Below are 18,336 nucleotides of genomic sequence, written 5' to 3' on the forward strand. Positions count from 1 at the left end.
CAAGGGTCATCCGCCCCACCCAGTGCGTCCCGAGGTGCTGTTCGCATCTGCGCTGATGGAGCTGTATGCCGCATGCTGGCTGCAGTGGGGAGCCCAGTAGCGTGGAGGCCCGTGTCTAGAGCAAAGTTCCTCCCAGGTCATGTACCACAGACCGGGTGAGGGGAAGGGGGAGCTATCTGGGGTCTGGGGCCTTGATTTTGGCGGGAGGGAAGTGGCTCGGCCTCTCCCGGTTGCGGCCCCTCTCCCCCGCCTCATCCTGCCTCTAGAGGGAAGGTGACAGGAGTTCCCACCTCTTGGGGGCTGGGAGGACGTGCAGCAGGGTTTGGTCCACGCTACCTGCTCATAAAGAGGTTACTAATCGCGGAAAAGGAATACGTGCTCATCGTAAAGAACACAGGAGAGCGCAAGGAAAATAGGAATCACCTTTATTCCCACGTCCCGTTTACATTCTGACTCCTTCCAGACCTCCTTCCTCCCCTCCTGGGGCCCTCCTGCCTCCCGCTGTGGATCATCTGGGGGACGGGAGAGCCTGGCCCGTCACAGGTGGGGAGGCTGGGTGCAGCCCACCTGCTTGCAGAGTGAGGAGGAAGGGGGGCGGCACAGGGACGGCCAGAGCCTGGGGGGTCGTCTGCAGCCTGGGGCACAGCTATGGGAACCAGTAAAGTCCTTCTTTTTCTTTTCCTTTCCTTTCTTTTCTTCTCTTTTCTTTTTTTGCTTAAGGTAGTCTGAGTTGCACGTCTCCAGGCCCAAGTGAGAGCCCTGACAGAGACAACAAGTCTAGGTAAGAATTTTTACAGGGTATCTGGTAACTTAATAGCTTGAACATGTCTTTTTTTTTTTTTCTGATTATAAGCAAATGTATATTTATTAAAGAGAATTTTGAAATTAAGATGAGTACACAAGGAAAATTTGTCTTTAATATCAGCCACTGTCCAGGGATAATCCCTATCAGCATTTTATTCTGTAATTTATATAATTGATAGTTATTTGTTTCTTGCCATGTCGTTTAAATATATCTGACTGCTTCACCTTTTTTTTTTTTTTTTTTTAAATTGATTGATTGATTGATTGCTATGTTGGGTCTTCGTTTCTGTGCGAGGGCTTTCTCTAGTTGCGGCAAGCGGGGGCCACCCTTCATCGCGGTGCGCGGGCCTCTCACCATCGCGGCCTCTCTCGTTGCGGAGCACAGGCTCCAGACGCGCAGGCTCAGTAGTTGTGGCTCACGGGCCTAGTTGCTCCGCGGCATGTGGGATCTTCCCAGACCAGGGCTCGAACCCGTGTCCCCTGCATTGGCAGGCGGATTCTCAACCACTGCGCCACCAGGGAAGCCCCATCGTAACCATTTTAAGTGTACAGTTCAGTGGTGTTAAGTGCATTCACACTGTTGTGCAGCCATCACCACCATCTGTCCACAGAACTGTTTCATCTTGTGAAACTGAAACTCTGTCCCCATTAAACACTAACTCCCTATTCTTCCCCACCCCCAGCCCCTGGCCCCCACCATTCTACTTTCTGTCTCTATGGATTTGACGACTCTTGGGACCTCATATACGTGGAATCATGCGGTGTATGCCTTTTGGGTCGGGCTTGTTTCACTCAGCATAACGTCCTCAGGGTTCATCCATGTTGTAGCAGGTGCCAGGATTCCCTTCCTTTCTAAGGCTGAATAATATTCCTTTCTGCTTCTCCATTCATCCATTCATGGGCACTTGGATTGTTTCAACGTTTTAGCTATTGTGAATAATGCTACTATGGACTTGGGGGTACAATATCTCCTTGAGACCCTGTTTTTAATTCTTTTGGGTATATACCCAGAAGTGGAATTGCTGGGTTGTATGGTAATTCTTGGTTTAATTTTTTGAGGGGCCGCCATACTTTTTTCCACAGCAGTGGCACCATTTTACGTTCCCACCAACAGTGCACAAGGGTTCCAGTTTCTCCATATCCTTCTGAACACATCCTTTTTAATGACTTTTTGGCATTATTCCAATATTTTATTAATTTTTTCTTTTTGGCCACACTGCACGGCTTACAGTATCTTAGTTCCCCAAACAGGGATTGACCCCAGGGCCCCTGCAGTGGGAGTGCAGAATCCTAACCACTGGACCACCAGGGAAGTCCCTCCAATATTTTAAAGTATTAATGTTTCTACCAGTTCCCTATTGTTGCACATTTACATTGTTTCATCTTTTTGATACTATTAATATTGCTTCAATCACCATCTTTGTAGCTCCATCTTCGAATACTTGTCTAATAACGTCCTGAATGACACTCCATAGGTATATATGCTAAGTCAAATGGTTCAGGTACTTAAATCTTCTCATATCATCTCGTTTATTTATTTATTTTTTGGCCACGCCATGCAACATGTGAGACATTAGTTTCCTCCACCAGGGATTGAACCTTTCCCCCTGCATTGGGAGCCCGGAGTCTTAACCACTGGACCGCCAGGGAAGTCCCCTTAAATCTGCTGATGGGGCTTCCCTGGTGGCACAGTGGTTGAGAGTCTGCCTGCTAATGCAGGGTACACGGGTTCGGGCCCTGGTCTGGGAGGATCCCACATGCCGCGGAGCAACTAAGCCCGTGAGCCACAACTGCTGAGCCTGCGCATCTGGAGCCTGTGCTCCGCAAGAAGAGAGGCCACAATAGTGAGAGGCCCGCGCACCGTGATGAAGAGTGGCCCCCGCTTGCCGCAACTGGAGAAAGCCATCGCACAGAAACGAAGACCCAACACAGCCAAAAATAAATAAATAAAAATAAATTAAAAAAAAAAAATCTGCTGATGGATCCACATCTTTTGATGTTGCCAAATTACTCTTCAGAAGAATGACAAGACTGTATTATAACTAGCAGTTTTTGCAAGGCCTTGCTTCCCGTGTCCTTAACCAATCCTGGTTAGCACTCTCCTTACTCACCTTTTCTCGGGTTCTTGCTCAGTCTTACTGAATCAACTTATGCTGTTTTCATAAATTGCTAACTCAAAGTGTCCCGCCTCACCCTGGAGCATCTGAGCCAGGACTTCACAGCCTGTGATGAAATGCCACCCAGGGTCAGACATTTCCCCTCCTGCTCTGTGCTTTGTCATCCATGAAGCGAGGCATGTGGAGTGAGAGTGTTCCCTTTGGCTCATTCCTTGAAGTCAAACTTCCCTCCTCTTATGCCCTTTGAATCCAGCGCTGAGATCTCAGAGGACCTCTGCTCGGGTAGGTCCTGGCCTCTTTCTCTTCTGCTTCATTGTGTTATTCCTCTTAACTGCTCACTGCTGAGTGTAAGTGAAATTATTTAAACACTGCTTTATCACTGGGCTGAATTCTTATTGTTTTCCATCACATTTCTTTCCCTTCTCAACTGGAAGATGAGCCCAGGAAAGAGCCTGCATTGTGTGGCAGGGAGTGGGGGGTGTGGGCGGTGCTTCTGCTTTTTGTATTTCGTGTCTCTTACTTTGAGGGCCAAGCAGCACTCAAGTTGTGGTTTTAAATAGGAAGGAGCATTTCCAGTCTTGATTTTCTAATAAGGAAACAACTGGGCTTTAGAGTTTTTGCTGAGGAAAAAACATAGCTCTCCTACTGGGAGGAATGTCATACCCCATGTAGACCTCATTTTAATTAATATAGCAGTCAGTGCTGGCCAGGCATCTCCTTCAAGGAGTCCTCCTGCGACTTCCCTGGTGGTCCAGTGGTTAAGGCTCTGTGCTCCCAATGCAGGGGGCCCAGGTTTGATATCTAGTCAGGGAACTAGATCCCACATGCATGCCGCAACTAAAGATCCCACATGCCGCGATGAAGATCCCGTGTGCCGCAACCAAGACCCGGCACAGCCAAATAAATAAATTAAAACAAAAACAAAACAAACAAAACAGAAACACGTCAATCTCAATGCTTTAAAAAAAAAAAAAAAAAGAAGAAGTCTCCTGACCCTCATTCCCAGGCCAGGTGAAGGGCCCCTCCCTGGGCTGGAGCTTATACTGGGGATTCAGAGACACTGTTGTAGCCTTCATGTTGTTCATATTCTAGTTACCAATAACTAAGGGTAATGTCTTAGTCTGTTTGGGCTGTTATATCAGAATACCATAGACTTGGTGGCTTATAAATGACAAAAATTTATTTCTCACATTTCTAGAGGCTGGAAGTCTGAGATCAGGGTGCCAGCAAGGGTGGTTTCTGCTGAGAACCCTCTTCCGGGTTGTAGACTGCCGACTTTTTGTTGTACCCTTACATGGCAGAGAGCAGAGAGGGGAAGCAAGCTCTCCCATGAATCTTACAAGGGCACTAATCCATTCATGGGGGCTCTACCATCATGACCTCATCTAATTATCTGAGTAGTGGACAAATAACATGAAGATTTAAAATGAAAGTAGAGTGAACCATAGAAAGATGTTGAAGAAAATCTTCATCTTATTACTAGAGACTAAATTACCAGGTTCCCAAGAGATAGAACTTATGACATTTTGGTCACAGTACAGTACAAGGTACAGTAATAGAGGCGGCAAAGAGGGGAGGAATGGAAGCAGTCAAGAGAACAAAAATAGTAAATAAGAACAAAAAGGATCAGAGAGAAAATGAGAGCTACTCTGATTTTACATTCTTTGTGGGATACATTTTAAAGACATAGGACACTTGTATACATTTGAATTGGATGCACAACAATGTGAGTGTGAATGTACTTAATGCCACCGAACCGTATACTTAAAAATGGTTAAAACAGTCAACTTAGGGACTTCCCTGGTGGTCCAGTGGTTAAGACTCCGCACTCCCAGTGCAGGGGGCCCAGGTTCGATCCCTGGTCAGGGAACTATATCCCGCGTGCTGCAGCTAAGAGCCCGCATGCCACAACTAAAAAGATCCCACAAGCCACAACGAAGATCTTGCATGCTGCAACTAAGACCCAGCACAGCCAAATAAATAAATAAATATATTTTTTAAAATGGTCAACTTTATGTACCGTAATATTTATTTACCATAATAAAAAAGAATGAAAAAAGTTGAATTGAATTTAAACTCATTATTTCCCAGCTCTGTGCTCTGAAAGACCTAGAAGCAATGACACCCCGGTAGCAGTGAGCACACCTGCTTCCTGGATCTTGGTTTCTAAATACCATTCTCCAGTAAAAGGAGTCAGGGCTCCTCGAAGAAATGGCTGGTTCCACGTCTGAGGAGGCAAAGATGAGCCTGGAACATCTTGTGATATAAAATAAGAAAGTGCTTTAAAAATAATGGGCATGTCAAAAGGACACAGAAGTCACCTTGAAGTGGCTTCCAATGCATTTGGGACAATTTGAGCATTAATAAAAGAATAATGATGAAATTGATAATGATATATATTTTTTTAAGTGTCTATAGTAAGATTCAAAGAAGAAAAGGAAGAGCGGAATAGATGTGTACGGGGAGGAAAATGCTTCCTCATGAAAGAGTGCCGGGCGGTTAGGGCAGAAGGAATGAGGGGTTATGACACTCACCAATCTGCAACTCCCAGCGTGAGTCAGGCCAGAAGCATCAAGAGTGCCAGACCCACTGGTGGGTGGAAGGCCTTTGGGGAATAGGGTATTCTCACAGGTCCAGAGAACTATCCCAAGTGACTTAGTAATTACAAAGAGAAAAGGTACTTTTATATTGGAGAGATCTGGCAGTCACCCCCTTGACTGAGTGACCAAACTTAGCCCCACAGACCAAGGGCAGCCTGACACCAGGACAGGCCCACCTGTGAAGCTTTCTTCCTAAAGGGTTTGATGGAATCTAGTCAGACTCCCAGACCAGAGCTGTCGAATAAAATATGTAAGTCACACATGTAATTTTTTTAAAGTAAAAAGAAACTGCTTTGAATAATTTTTTAAATTTAACCCAATATATCCAAATATTATTTCTACATGTAATCAGTATAAACATAATAAGATATTTTACATTCTTTATTTTGTACTAAGTATTTGAGATCTGGCGTGAATTTGAAATTTTACAGCACAACTCAGTTCATACTCACTATATTTCAAGTGCTCAATAGCCAAATGTGGCTAGTGGCTAAAGCATCAGGCCATGCAGCTCCACACCTACCTTCCAGGTTACAGAAAGTACAAGGGACATAGGAGCAAGTTAAGTCACAGCATGAAGAGGCAATCAAATCACAATGAGGGTGTTATGCAAGAAACTGGCCTGGACTCTTTAGAAAGTCAGTGTCCTTTAAAGAACACACCACCACCACCACCACAGGGGAACTATACATAAAAAGATACAAACAACCAAGTGCAGCACATGAAACTTGATTGGATCCTTGTTTTAAAAAAAGCTTAAAAAACACATTTGGGGCCATGTGGATATTTGACTGAGGCCTGGATTTTATTTCATTCCATTCCATTTTATTTTATTTTATTTACTGGCCGTGCCGTGCAGCATGCAGGATCCAAGTCCCCCGACCAGGGATCTAACCCGTGACCCCTGAAGTGGAAGCGTGGAGTCCTAACCACTGGACTGTCAGGGAAGTCCCAGGCCTGGATTTTAGGTGATATTAGGTAATTAGGTGAAGGTGGTATCATGGCTCCTACTTTTGGAAACATCTGCTGAAGTGTTGAGGGCTGGAGTGTGACAGTGTCTTCAACCTACTCTCAAATGATGGAGGAGGCTGGTCTACATGCAGAGAAAGCAAATATGACACGGTGTTAATAGTTGTTGAGTTTAGAGGAAAGGTGTACTGGGTGGTCCCTAGACTATGTTTTATTTTTTATTTTTTATTTTATTATTTTTTATTTTTTATCAGGTTCTTATTAGTTATCTATTTTATACATATTAGTGTGTGGACTATGTTTTTAACGTTTTGTGTGTATAGGAGAGAAATAAAAAGCGCCCCCAGTCTGTCGTGTGGAGGACGGAGTTGAGGCAGCAGGACTGGACGTAGGGAGCTAGTTAGGACTGACAGTGGCCTAGGCCGGCTGGACACGTGGAGCCTGAGGAGGTGGACTGATTTGTGCTACACTTTGGATGTAGAAGCAGCAATTTATTACAGCACAGCCTCAGCCACTGGGCTGTGAGCTCCCTAGGGATGGGGGTTTGTGTTATTTATATCGTATCCCCAGCACCTGGCACGCAGTAAGGACCCACAAATGGTTGTTGAAGTCAACTGAACTGCTCACCAGTATTTAAAGTAAAAACTAAAGGATAGAAGCTATCCAAAAGGGAAAGTGCTTTATTTTTATCGTGTTGGTATTTTACTCCCCACCCACATGTCTAGCGTGTAAACCTTGTTTCCGTATAAAAAGTAACGAGGCCACTGGCAATGGAACTGAAACCATGTTGACAACAACAAAGCAAACAAACAAAAACCAAGGAGCCCCAAAGAAACTTTTAGAGGTGACGGTGTGTCTGTTGCCTTGGCTGTGGTGATGGTTTCACGGGTGTTTGCACTGGTCCAAACTCGTCAAATTGTATACATTAAACATATGCAGTTTTTTTTTTTTTGTATATCAGTTATACTTCAAGAAAGCTGTATTAAAAAAAAAACTGAAACCATGGGACAATTAGATTTGAAAGTCATAAAATTGTACAAGAAAAAGAGCTGACCACACCTAGGGAGAGAGCTGACAGGTCACGAGGACAGGGCTCTAAACTAAGTCATTCACCAGATGTCTGTTGGGCTCCTACTCTGTGAGGACCCTGCCTTGTGGAGGAGCGTTGCAGTGGAGGCCAGCGCACCTCTAGGAGTGGAGGCTTAGGAACAGAGTGGTTCTGTGTTGGGGGTGCGAGGCGGGGATGTGGGGTGGGAGTTCATCATGCAAAGAGCGTTCTGCCACATAAAGATGTGGTTCTTGTCTCTTCTTGGTCGTTACGCACGTTGCCTTGGAAGATGTTGAAGACGGGTAAAGACAGAGCTCCAGGACACCCCACAGAGCCCCACCGACCGACACTACCCATTCAGCTGGTACAGCTGCTCGATTATTTACCAGCTCAAACTCCCACTACATGGGTACATTCCCCCCCCCCTTTCCCTTGAGAGACATTGTCAAAATGCATTATGGAAAGAAAATGAGCTATAGTTGGGAGGGGGTTATGTATATGTAGTCATAAAATAACTTGACACAAGTAAGAGTAAACATATAATATAAATGGTCTCTTTTTAAAAAATTTTTAAATTTAATTTTATTTATTTTTTTATACAGCAGGTTCTTATTAGTCATCCATTTTATACGCATCAGTGTATACATGTCAATCCCAATCACCCAATTCATCACACCACCACCCTCTCCCCCCGCTGCTTTCCCCCCTTGGTGTCCATACGTTTGTTCTCTACTTCTGTGTCTCAATTTCTGCCCTGCAAACCGGTTCATCTGTACCATTTTTCTAGGTTCCACATATATGAGTTAATATACGATATTTGTTTTTCTCTTCCTGACTTACTTCACTCTGTATGACAGTCTCTAGATCCATCCACGTCTCTACAAATGTACCGATTTCGTTCCTTTTTATGGCTGAGTAATATTCCATTGTATATATGGGCCACATCTTCTTTATCCAATCATCTGTCGATGGGCATTTAGGTTGCTTCCATGACCTGGCTATTGTAAATAGTGCTGCAATGAACATTGGGGTGCATGTGTCTTTTTGAATTATGGTTTTCTCTGGGTACATGCCCAGTAGTGGGATTGCTGGGTCATATGGTAATTCTATTTTTAGTTTTTTAAGGAACCTCCATACTGTTCTCCATAGTGGCTGTATCAATTTACATTCCCACCAACAGTGCAAGAGGGTTCCCTTTTCTCCACACCCTCTCCAGCATTTGTTGTTTGTACATTTTCTGATGATGCCCATTCTAACTGGTGTGAGGCGATACCTCATTGTAGTTTTGATTTGCATTTCTCTAATAATTAGTGATGTTGAGCAGCTTTTCATGTGCTTCTCGGCCATCTGTATATCTTCTTTGGAGAAATGTCTATTTAGGTCTTCTGCCCATTTTTGGATAGGGTTGTTTGTTTTTTTTAATATTGAGCTGCATGAGCTGTTTGTATATTTTGGAGATTAATCCTTTGTCCGTTGATTCGTTTGCAAATATTTTCTCCCATTCTGAGGGTTGTCTTTTCGTCTTGTTTATGGTTTCCTTTGCTGTGCAAAAGCTTTGAAGTTTCACTAGGTCCCATTTGTTTATTTTTGTTTTTATTTCCATTACTCTAGGAGGTGGATCAAAAAAGATCTTGCTGTGATTTATGTCAAAGAGTGTTCTTCCTATGTTTTCCTCGAAGAGTTTTTATAGTGTCCGGTCTTACATTTAGGTCTGTAATCCATTTTGAGTTTATTTTTGTGTATGGTGTTAGGGAGTGTTCTAATTTCATTCTTTCACATGTAGCTGTCCAGTTTTCCCAGCACCACTTATTGAAGAGACTGTCTTTTCTCCATTGTATATCCTTGCCGCCTTTGTCATAGATTAGTTGACCATAGGTGCATGGGTTTATCTCTGAGCTTTCTATCTCATTCCATTGATCTATGTTTCTGTTTTTGTGCCAGTACCATATTGTCTTGATTACTGTAGCTTTGTAGTATAGTCTGAAGTTAGGGAGTCTGATTCCTCCAGCTCCGTTTTTTTCCTCAAGACTGCTTTGGCTATTAGGGGTCTTTTGTGTCTCCATACAAATTTTAAGATTTTTTGTTCTAGTTCCGTAAGAAATGCCATTGGTAATTTGATAGGGATTGCATTGAATCTGTAGATTGCTTTGGGTAGTATAGTCATTTTCACAATATTGATTCTTCCAATCCAAGAACATGGTATATCTCTCCGTCTGTTAGAATCATCTTTAATTTCTTTCATCAGTGTCTTATAGTTTTCTGGATACAGGTCTTTTGTCTTCCTAGGTAGGTTTATTCCTAGGTATTTTATCCTTTTTGTTGCAGTGGTAAATGGGAGTATTTCCTTAATTTCTCTTTCAGATTTTTCATCATTAGTGTATAGGAATGCCAGAGATTTCTGTGCATTAATTTTGTATCCTGCAACTTTACCAAATTCATTGATTAGCTCTAGTAGTTTTCTGGTGGCTTCTTTAGGATTCTCTATGTAGAGTATCATGTCATCTGCAAACAGTGACAGTTTTACTTCTTCTTTTCCCATTTGTATTCCTTTTATTTCTTTTTCCCCTCTGATTGCCGTGGCTAGGACTTCCGAAGCTATGTTGAATTATAGTGGTGAGAGTGGACATCCTTGTCTTGTTCCTGATCTTAGAGGAAATGCTTTCAGTTTTTCACCATTGAGAATGATGTTTGCTGTGGGTTTGTCATATATGGCCTTTACTATGGTGAGGTAGGTTCCCTCTATGCCCACTTTCTGGAGAGTTTTTATCATAAATGGGTGTTGAATTTTGTCAAAAGCTTTTTCTGCATCTATTGAGATGATCATATGGTTTTTATTCTTCAATTTGTTAATATGGTGTATCCCATTGATTGATTTGCATATCTTGAAGAATCCTTGCATCCCTGGGATAAATCCCACTTGATCATGGTGTATGATCCTTTTAATGTGTTGTTGGATTCTGTTTGCTAGTATTTTGTTGAGGATTTTTGCATCTCTATTCATCAGTGATATTGGTCTGTAATTTTCTTTTTTTTGTAGTATCTTTGTCTGGTTTTGGTATCAGGGTGATGGTGGCCTCATAGAATGAGTTTGGGAGTGTTCCTTCCTCTGCAATTTTTTGGAAGAGTTTGAGAAGGATGGGTGTTAGCTCTTCTCTAATTGTTTGATAGAATTCACCTGTGAAGCCATCTGGTCCTGGACTTCTGTTTGTTGGAAAATTTTTAATCACAGTTTCAATTTCATTACTTGTGATTGGTCTGTTCATATTTTCTGTTTCTTCCTGGTTCACTCTTGGAGGGTTATACCTTTCTAAGAATTTGTTCATTTCTTCAACGTTGTCCATTTTATTGGCATAGAGTTGCTTGTAGTAGTCTCTTAGGATGCTTTGTATTTCTGTGGTGTCTGTTGTAACTTCTCCTTTTTCATTTCTAATTTTATTGATTTGAGTCCTCTCCCTCTTTTTCTTGATGAGTCTGGCTAATGGTTTATCAATTTTGTTTATCTTCTCAAAGAACCAGCTTTTAGTTTTGTTGATCTTTGCTATTGTTTTCTTTGTTTCTATTTCATTTATTTCTGCTCTGATCTTTATGATTTCTTTCCTTCTGCTAACTTTGGGTTTTGTTTGTTCTTCTTTCTCTAGTTCCTTTAGGTGTTAGGTTAGATTGTTTATTTGAGATTTTTCTTGTTTCTTGAGGTAGGCTTGTATAGCTATAAACTTCCCTCTTAGAACTGCTGTTGCCGCATCCCATAGGTTTTGGATCGTCGTGTTTTCATTGTCATTTGTCTCTAGGTATTTTTTGATTTCCTCTTTGATTTCTTCAGTGATCTCTTGGTTATTTAGTAACATATTGTTTAGCCTCCATGTGTTTGTGTTTTTTACATTTTTTTCCCTGTAATTCATTTCTAATCTCAAAGCGTTGTGGTCAGAAAAGATGCTTGATATGATTTCAATTTTCTTAAATTTACTGAGGCTTGATTTGTGACCCAAGATGTGGTCTATCCTGGAGAATGTTCCGTGTGTACTTGAGAAGAAAGTGTAATCTGCTGTTTTTGGATGGAATGTCCTATAAATATCAATTTAATCTCTCTGGTCTATTGTGTCATTTAAAGCTTCTTTTGGTGTAAGTGAGGTGTTAAAGTCCCCCACTATTATTGTGTTACTGTCGATTTCCTCTTTTATAGCTGTTAGCAGTTGCCTTATGTATTGAGGTGCTCCTATGTTGGGTGCATATATATTTATAATTGTTATATCTTTTCCTTGGATTGATCCCTTGATCATTATGTACTGTCCTTCCTTGTCTCTTGTAACATTCTTTATTTTAAAGTCTATTTTATCTGATATGAGTATTGCTCCTCCAGCTTTCTTTTGATTTCCATTTGCATGGAATATCTCTTTCCATCCCCTCACTTTCAGTCTGAATGTGTCCCTAGGTCTGAAGTGGGTCTCCTGTAGACAGCATATATATGGGTCTTGTTTTTATATCCATTTAGCAAGCCTGTGTCTTTTGGCTGGAGCATTTAATCCACTCACGTTTAAGGTAATTATCGATATGTATGTTCCTATGACCATGTTCTTAATTGTTTTGGGTTTGTTTTTGTAAGTCCTTTCCTTCTCTTGTGTTTCCCACTTAGAGAAGTTCCTCTAGCATTTGTTGTAGACCTGGTTTGGTGGTGCTGAATTCTCTTAGCTTTTGCTTGTCTGTAAAGCTTTTGATTTCTCCATCGAATCTGAATGAGATCCTTGCCAGGTAGAGTAATCTTGGTTGTAGGTTCTTCCCTTTCATCAGTTTAAGTATATCATGCCACTCCCTTCTGGCTTGTAGAGTTTCTGCTGAGAAATCAGCTGTTAACCTTATGGGAGTTCCCTTGTATGTTATTTGTCGTTTTTCCCTTGCTGCTTTCAATAATTTTTCTTTGTCTTTAATTTTTGCCAATTTGATTACTATGTGTCTCGGCATGTTTCTCCTTGGGTTTATCCTGTATGGGACTCACTGCGCTTCCTGGACTTGGGTGGCTATTTCCTTTCCCATGTTAGGGAAGTTTTCGACTATAATCTCTTCAAATATTTTCTCTGGTCCTTTCTCTCTCTCTTCTCCTTCTGGGACCCCTATAATGTGAATGTTGTTGCATTTAGTGTTATCCCAGAGGTCTCTTAGGCTGTCTTCATTTCTTTTCATTCTTTTTTCTTTATTCTGTTCCGCAGCAGTGAATTCCACCATTCTGTCTTCCAGGTCACTTATCTGTTCTTCTGCCTCAGTTATTCTGCTATTGTTTCCTTCTAGTGTAGTTTTCATTTCAGTTATTGTATTGTTCATCTCTGTTTGTTTGTTCTTTAATTCTTCTAGGTCTTTGTTAAACATTTCTTGCATCTTCTCGATCTTTGCCTCCATTCTTTTTCCAAGGTCCTGGATTATCTTCACTATCATTATTCTGAATTCTTTTTCTAGAAGGTTGCCTATCTCCACTTCATTTAGCTGTTTTCCTGGGGTTTTATCTTGTTCCTTCATCTGGTACATAGCCCTCTGCCTTTTCATCTTGTCTATCTTTCTGTGAATGTGATTTTTGTTCCACAGGCTGCAGGACTGTAGTTCTTCTTGCTTCTGCTGTCTGCCCTCTGGTCCAATTCTTTTTATTAGTCTTTTCAAAGAACCGACTCTTGGCCTGGTTATACTTCTCTGCCTTAATAGTTCTCTGATGCGTTCAGATAGATGATTTTTAAAATTTTGTCCCCTAGTTTACTTGTCCTTAGTGGGAGGAGGGTTTGTCTGAAATTTCCTAGTTCACCTGCTAGGGTTGGAGGGTCTCCTGCAGAGGCGGGGGTGGCTGTGGCTCACCGTGGGTACAAGGACACTGGCAGCAGAAGCTCCAGGAAGCACTCTTTGGCGTGAGCCCTCCCAGAGTCTGCCATTAGCCCCACCATATAAAAATGGTCTTAACTCACCAATTAAAGGGAGATTTTCAGATTGGGTAACAAGGCAAAACCCAACTCTGTGCTATATCTGAGACACACCTAAAACCAAGTGAGTGAGAAAGGTTAAAATTCAACCATTGAGAATGTATATCAGGAAAATGCAAGCAAAAATAAAAGCAGCAGTCACAATCTTCGTATCAGACAAGATAGAATCCGGGCCAAAAAACGTTAAGCCAAGCAGAAGGGGCATTTTGTAATTGAACGTACAATTCTCAAACAAGATGAAATGGTCAGAAATAACTTCACCAAGTAACAGCCATAGCTTTCCCAAAGCAGAGCTGAGAGGTTTAACCCAGCTGTCAGTCCCAGACAGATCAGACCTAAAGAGCATGGTAAGGTGCATTTTATGAACATGTGTGTATGTGGATGGATGGATAGATAGATAATGTATTGATGTAATATATAGGTAATACATTCTATACTGATACTAAAAAATGCACTTTCTTTCCAATGCCCATGGAACATTCATGAAAAGGGACCATATATAATGGCACAAAGAAAATCCTCATAGGGACTTCCCTGGTGGTCCAGTGGTTAAGACTCTGCACTTCCACTGCATGGGGCACGGGTTCGATCCCTGGTCGGGGAACTAAAATCCCCCATGCTGTGCAGCGCAGCCAAAAAACAAACAAGACAAAAAAATGTCCTCAGAGGCTCTAGATAATGGAAATATATGAGACACAGACTCTTAAACACTGTGCTCTCTATGTTCAAGGAGAAAAGTTGCATAGCTTGACAATTTTGGCAGGAAACTAGAACCTATTTATAAAAAGTGACATAGCATACTTTAGAAAGGGATATAAATTCCAGTACTGAAAACTACAAAATTCCAGAACTGAATGGTTAACATTAAGGGTTTAACAGTAGAATGGAAACAGCTAAAAAGAGAACTAGTAAAATAAATCAGATGAAACTATCCAGAATAAAGCAATGAGAGGAAAAAAAAGAAAATAGAAGATAGAATGTGGTGAGAACACCAGGAAGAGAGAAGAGAAACGGGACAGAAGCAATATTTTGAGATGATGACTGAGCAGTTTCCAAAACGTGGAAGCCATTAGTCCACACGTTCAGTATCCAACTAATTCCAAGCGGATTAAATGAAAAGAAATTCTACCGTTAAACCAAACCAAGCCAGGATAATAACAAACACCATAAACAACACATGGTGCAGCCATAAACTGGAGCCAATGGGGGAACTTGGAGGCCGAAGGTCATCATCAGAAGCACCTGTCAAGAGGGAGGCGATATGGGGACATATGTATACGTATAGCTGATTCACTTTGTTATACAGCAGAAACTAACACACCATTGTAAAGCAATAATACTCCAATAAAGATGTTAAAAAAAAAACAACAACAAACACCTGTCTCCCGAGCTCTTTGCATCCCATGGAGAGTTGTGTTAGCCCCGGGCCCGGATGGCCACAGTGTAGCTAGTGCCCCAGGAGAGGGACCTTGCTCCCTGTCATTCTGTGTATTTATCGGGGAATTGGAAGGGGACAGGGAGTCCCTGGCCAATCCTGCAGCCATGGCAGATTTCAGGCTGTGGGGAATGGCTTTGCTGGTGAAAAGAACATCCGGATCCTGGACATCTTTCACCAGGGGAACGTGTGCTTCCATGACTTTCAGAACTGGTCTTGGCCAGTCTTTTGGGCCCTTCCTGCTGAGCAGCCTATGGGGAGATCACTCGACCGGATCCCCAGGGGCATCCTGTAACAAGTGATTGTCTCCTTACACACCCAGACATGGCTCGCTGAAACCACAGAGAGCCAAAGACAGAGAGAAAATCTTAACAACAGCCAGAGGGAAAAAAGACACTTACCTTCAAAGGAGCAAACATTAAGTCAACTGACTTCTCAACAGTGAGAATGAAAAGCAGAAGACTGTGATGTCCGGATCTTTAATCTGCTGACAGAAAGTATCTGCCAACCTTGAATTCTATACCCAACCAAAAATCGACTAGGAATGAAGGCCAAAAAAAAAGACATTTTCAGATAAACTGAAACTGAGAGATTTCAGCAATAGAAGATCCACTGTAAGAGAAATTCTGAAGGGTGTTTTCCAGGCAGAAGGAAATGAGCCAAAATGGAAGATCAGAGATGCAGGCACGGATGAAGAGTAATGAAAATGGTACATCTGGGAGTCAATTTAAACAAGAGCTGACTGTTCAAAACAACAATTACTGTATCTATATCTTTTGCAGTATGTGTATTTATGTAGAATTAAAATAACGTGGCAATAATACCCTCTAAAGGGAGAGAACCCCTTGGGGGGGATGGGTGGGAGGCCACCAAAGCACCCTCAGGAGATGCCAGTCCGCTCATCCTGTTCCTCATGCCTCTGCTTCACCTTTCCTTTTTCTGACCCAAGGCCTCACCCCCAATGAACTCCCACCTGGTTTTGGATTTAGGGCAGGTGCCTGCCCCCCAACTGCAGTGTACCCCATTTGTGTGTGGGTGTGTTGGGTTCCCTCTTTTCCTGGGTAGAATCAGTCACAAGTGTGTTGCTAGGCTTTCATTTTTAGTTCTCCACTCAAACCTCTTTTACATGTTTTTCCCCTGAATAGTACACATTCATTGCTGAAGATCTGAAAAATACAGAAAAGCACCCAGATTAAATATCCTGTAATTGCCCTGCACAGAGAGAGTCACTGTTACAGACTTGGTGAGCAGGTCTCTTTCTATTTATGTATGTATCGTTTTTCTTTAAAAAGAGGGGGGATTGTGCTATACACAGTAGTGTAACCTGCTAATGCATTGCACACCTTTTTCCATGTCATGAATGCTCTTCTAAAACAGGATCTGAATAACTGCACAGTTTTGTCATATGGATATATCGTGCTTCATTTAACCAATCTCCTTCTGTCCGTGTTTCCTTTTTTATCTTTTGGTCCTAAATATTGCTGTAACCGGTGACCATCCTGACACACACGTGATTCTTTTCCGAGGATAAATTACTGGGAGTGCATTTGCTGTTCAGAGGCTACGTTCATTTTAAGGCTTTGGAGACAAACCAAATTGCCTCCCCAGCTGTGTAATCTTTGATTAGTCTGCGACTATGCCAAACTTTTCTCTGAATTTAAAAAATCTGCCTTCTGGACGGTCCCTTTCAATAGGCTTTCCTCTAAGACCTCTTGTCAGGGGTATAGTAAGTTCTCAGCAGGTGAGTTTCTTCTTGCCTCAGCTAACACAGCCTGATCTGTTGTGGCCATATAAGGTCTCAGTGACTCATACCCTCTCTGGACTGGTCAGAATTTGGGTTTAGGAGCCCATGAACAGAATAATCCAAAGTAAAAATGGCTTAAACAAAATGGAATTATGTTTCTCTCCTATAGATATTTGTCTGTGAGAAGTCCAGAGATGGTCTGGCCAGGCTGGAATGGCATCTCCACTCAGTCCTGCCAGCTCCATCGTCCTGGAATGTGGCTTTCATCCTCATGATCCAAAATGACTGCTCAAGTGCCAACCACTATATGCCCGTTCCAGGCAGCAGGAAGAAGACAGGTGTACCCCTTCCTTTTAAGGAGATTTTCTAGAAATAACACACGTCACTTCTGCTTACATCTTATCAGCCAGAACTTATTTAGTCACATGGCTACAGCCAGCTAAAAGGAAGGAGGGAAATGTGGTGGAAAAGTGCCTGGATAAAAACTGAAGTCCTATTATTGAAGAAGGTCAGAGTGGCTATTAGGAGACAACAGTACTACTTAATGTGATGGGCTGAATTGTGTCCCCTGAAAATTCATACGTTGAGTCCTAACCCCTTGCACCTCAGGATGTGACTGTATTTGGAGAAAAGTGTCTTTAATGATGTAATTAAGATAAAATAAGGTCATGAGGGTGGGCCCTAATCAAATATGACCATTGTCCTTATAAGAAAAGAGGATTAGGACCCAGACGTGCATAGAAGGAAGAACATGCGAGGACACAGGGAGAAGATGGCTATCTACACACCAAGTAGAGAGGCCTCAGAAGGAACCAGCCTGCTCACACCTTGATCTTGGACTTCCAGCCTCCAGGACTGTGAGAAGATAAATTCTTGTTATTTGAGCCCCCCAGTCTGTGGGACTTTGTTTTAGCAGCCCTAGCGAACTAATACACTTAATCTTTTGCTGTGTAACCAATCGCATGGTGGCTTAACAACACAGGATCTCACAGTTAATGCGGATCAGGAATCTGGGCACAGCTTAACTAGGTCCTTCACTCCCTGGTCTCTCGAAAGCCTGCGTTTAAGTACCACCTGCCTCTCACTTGAAAGCTCAACTGGGCAGGGATCCACCTCCAAGCTCATGTGGTGTTGGCAGGATTCAGTTCTCCCTGGGCTGTTGGCTGAGTGGGCCTCCCAGCGTGGCAGCTGGCTTCAAGGACGCGTGTGCAAGCCAAGAAGGTGCAGAGAGCCAGCAGGACGGAAGGCTCAGTCTTTTGTAACTTAATCCCAGGAGTGCCACCTTTGCCTATTAGAATGTTAGAAGTGTCAGTGAAAATTCAATTAACAATCAAGTTAAGAAGAAAAAAGAGAATTTTATTCAAGCCAAAATGAGGATTATAAGCCAGAAGGCAGGCTCTCAGAAGCTCTGAGAGCTGTTCCGCCTGGTAGAAGTCCAAGACACAATCATATATATTTTTGAGACAAAGGCTCATACATCGAAATGCCACACTGACATTTTACAGAGAGTTCACCAAAGATACATAGTCCAGGTAAACTCTTACAAAGTGAGCAGTAAGTCAGTACGGCCCCCTCCAGAGTTGGGAAAGAATGCTAATCTCGTAAGAAGTTACATTGCTAGGTCAGAAGAAAGGAAAAGCAAAGTTGATCTCTACGGTCCAGCAG

At 42.4% G+C, this 18,336-nt stretch overlaps 1 protein-coding gene across 1 annotated transcript in view; it reads left to right on the top strand.

Moving 5' to 3' along the window:
* The window catches only part of GRK4 (G protein-coupled receptor kinase 4), a 105,471-nt gene extending 100,261 nt beyond the window's left edge, over positions 1–5,210 (top strand). Inside the window, exon 16 of the mRNA XM_061191901.1 lies at positions 5,013–5,210. Coding sequence (XP_061047884.1) covers positions 5,013–5,054 — 42 coding nt within the window. The 3' untranslated portion in view covers positions 5,055–5,210. The remainder of the gene's footprint in view (positions 1–5,012) is intronic.
* Positions 5,211–18,336: the final 13,126 nt, after the last annotated feature.

Source organism: Eubalaena glacialis, chromosome 5, assembly GCF_028564815.1.
Source record: "Eubalaena glacialis isolate mEubGla1 chromosome 5, mEubGla1.1.hap2.+ XY, whole genome shotgun sequence".
In the NCBI taxonomy this organism is placed as follows: Eukaryota; Metazoa; Chordata; class Mammalia; order Artiodactyla; family Balaenidae; genus Eubalaena; species Eubalaena glacialis.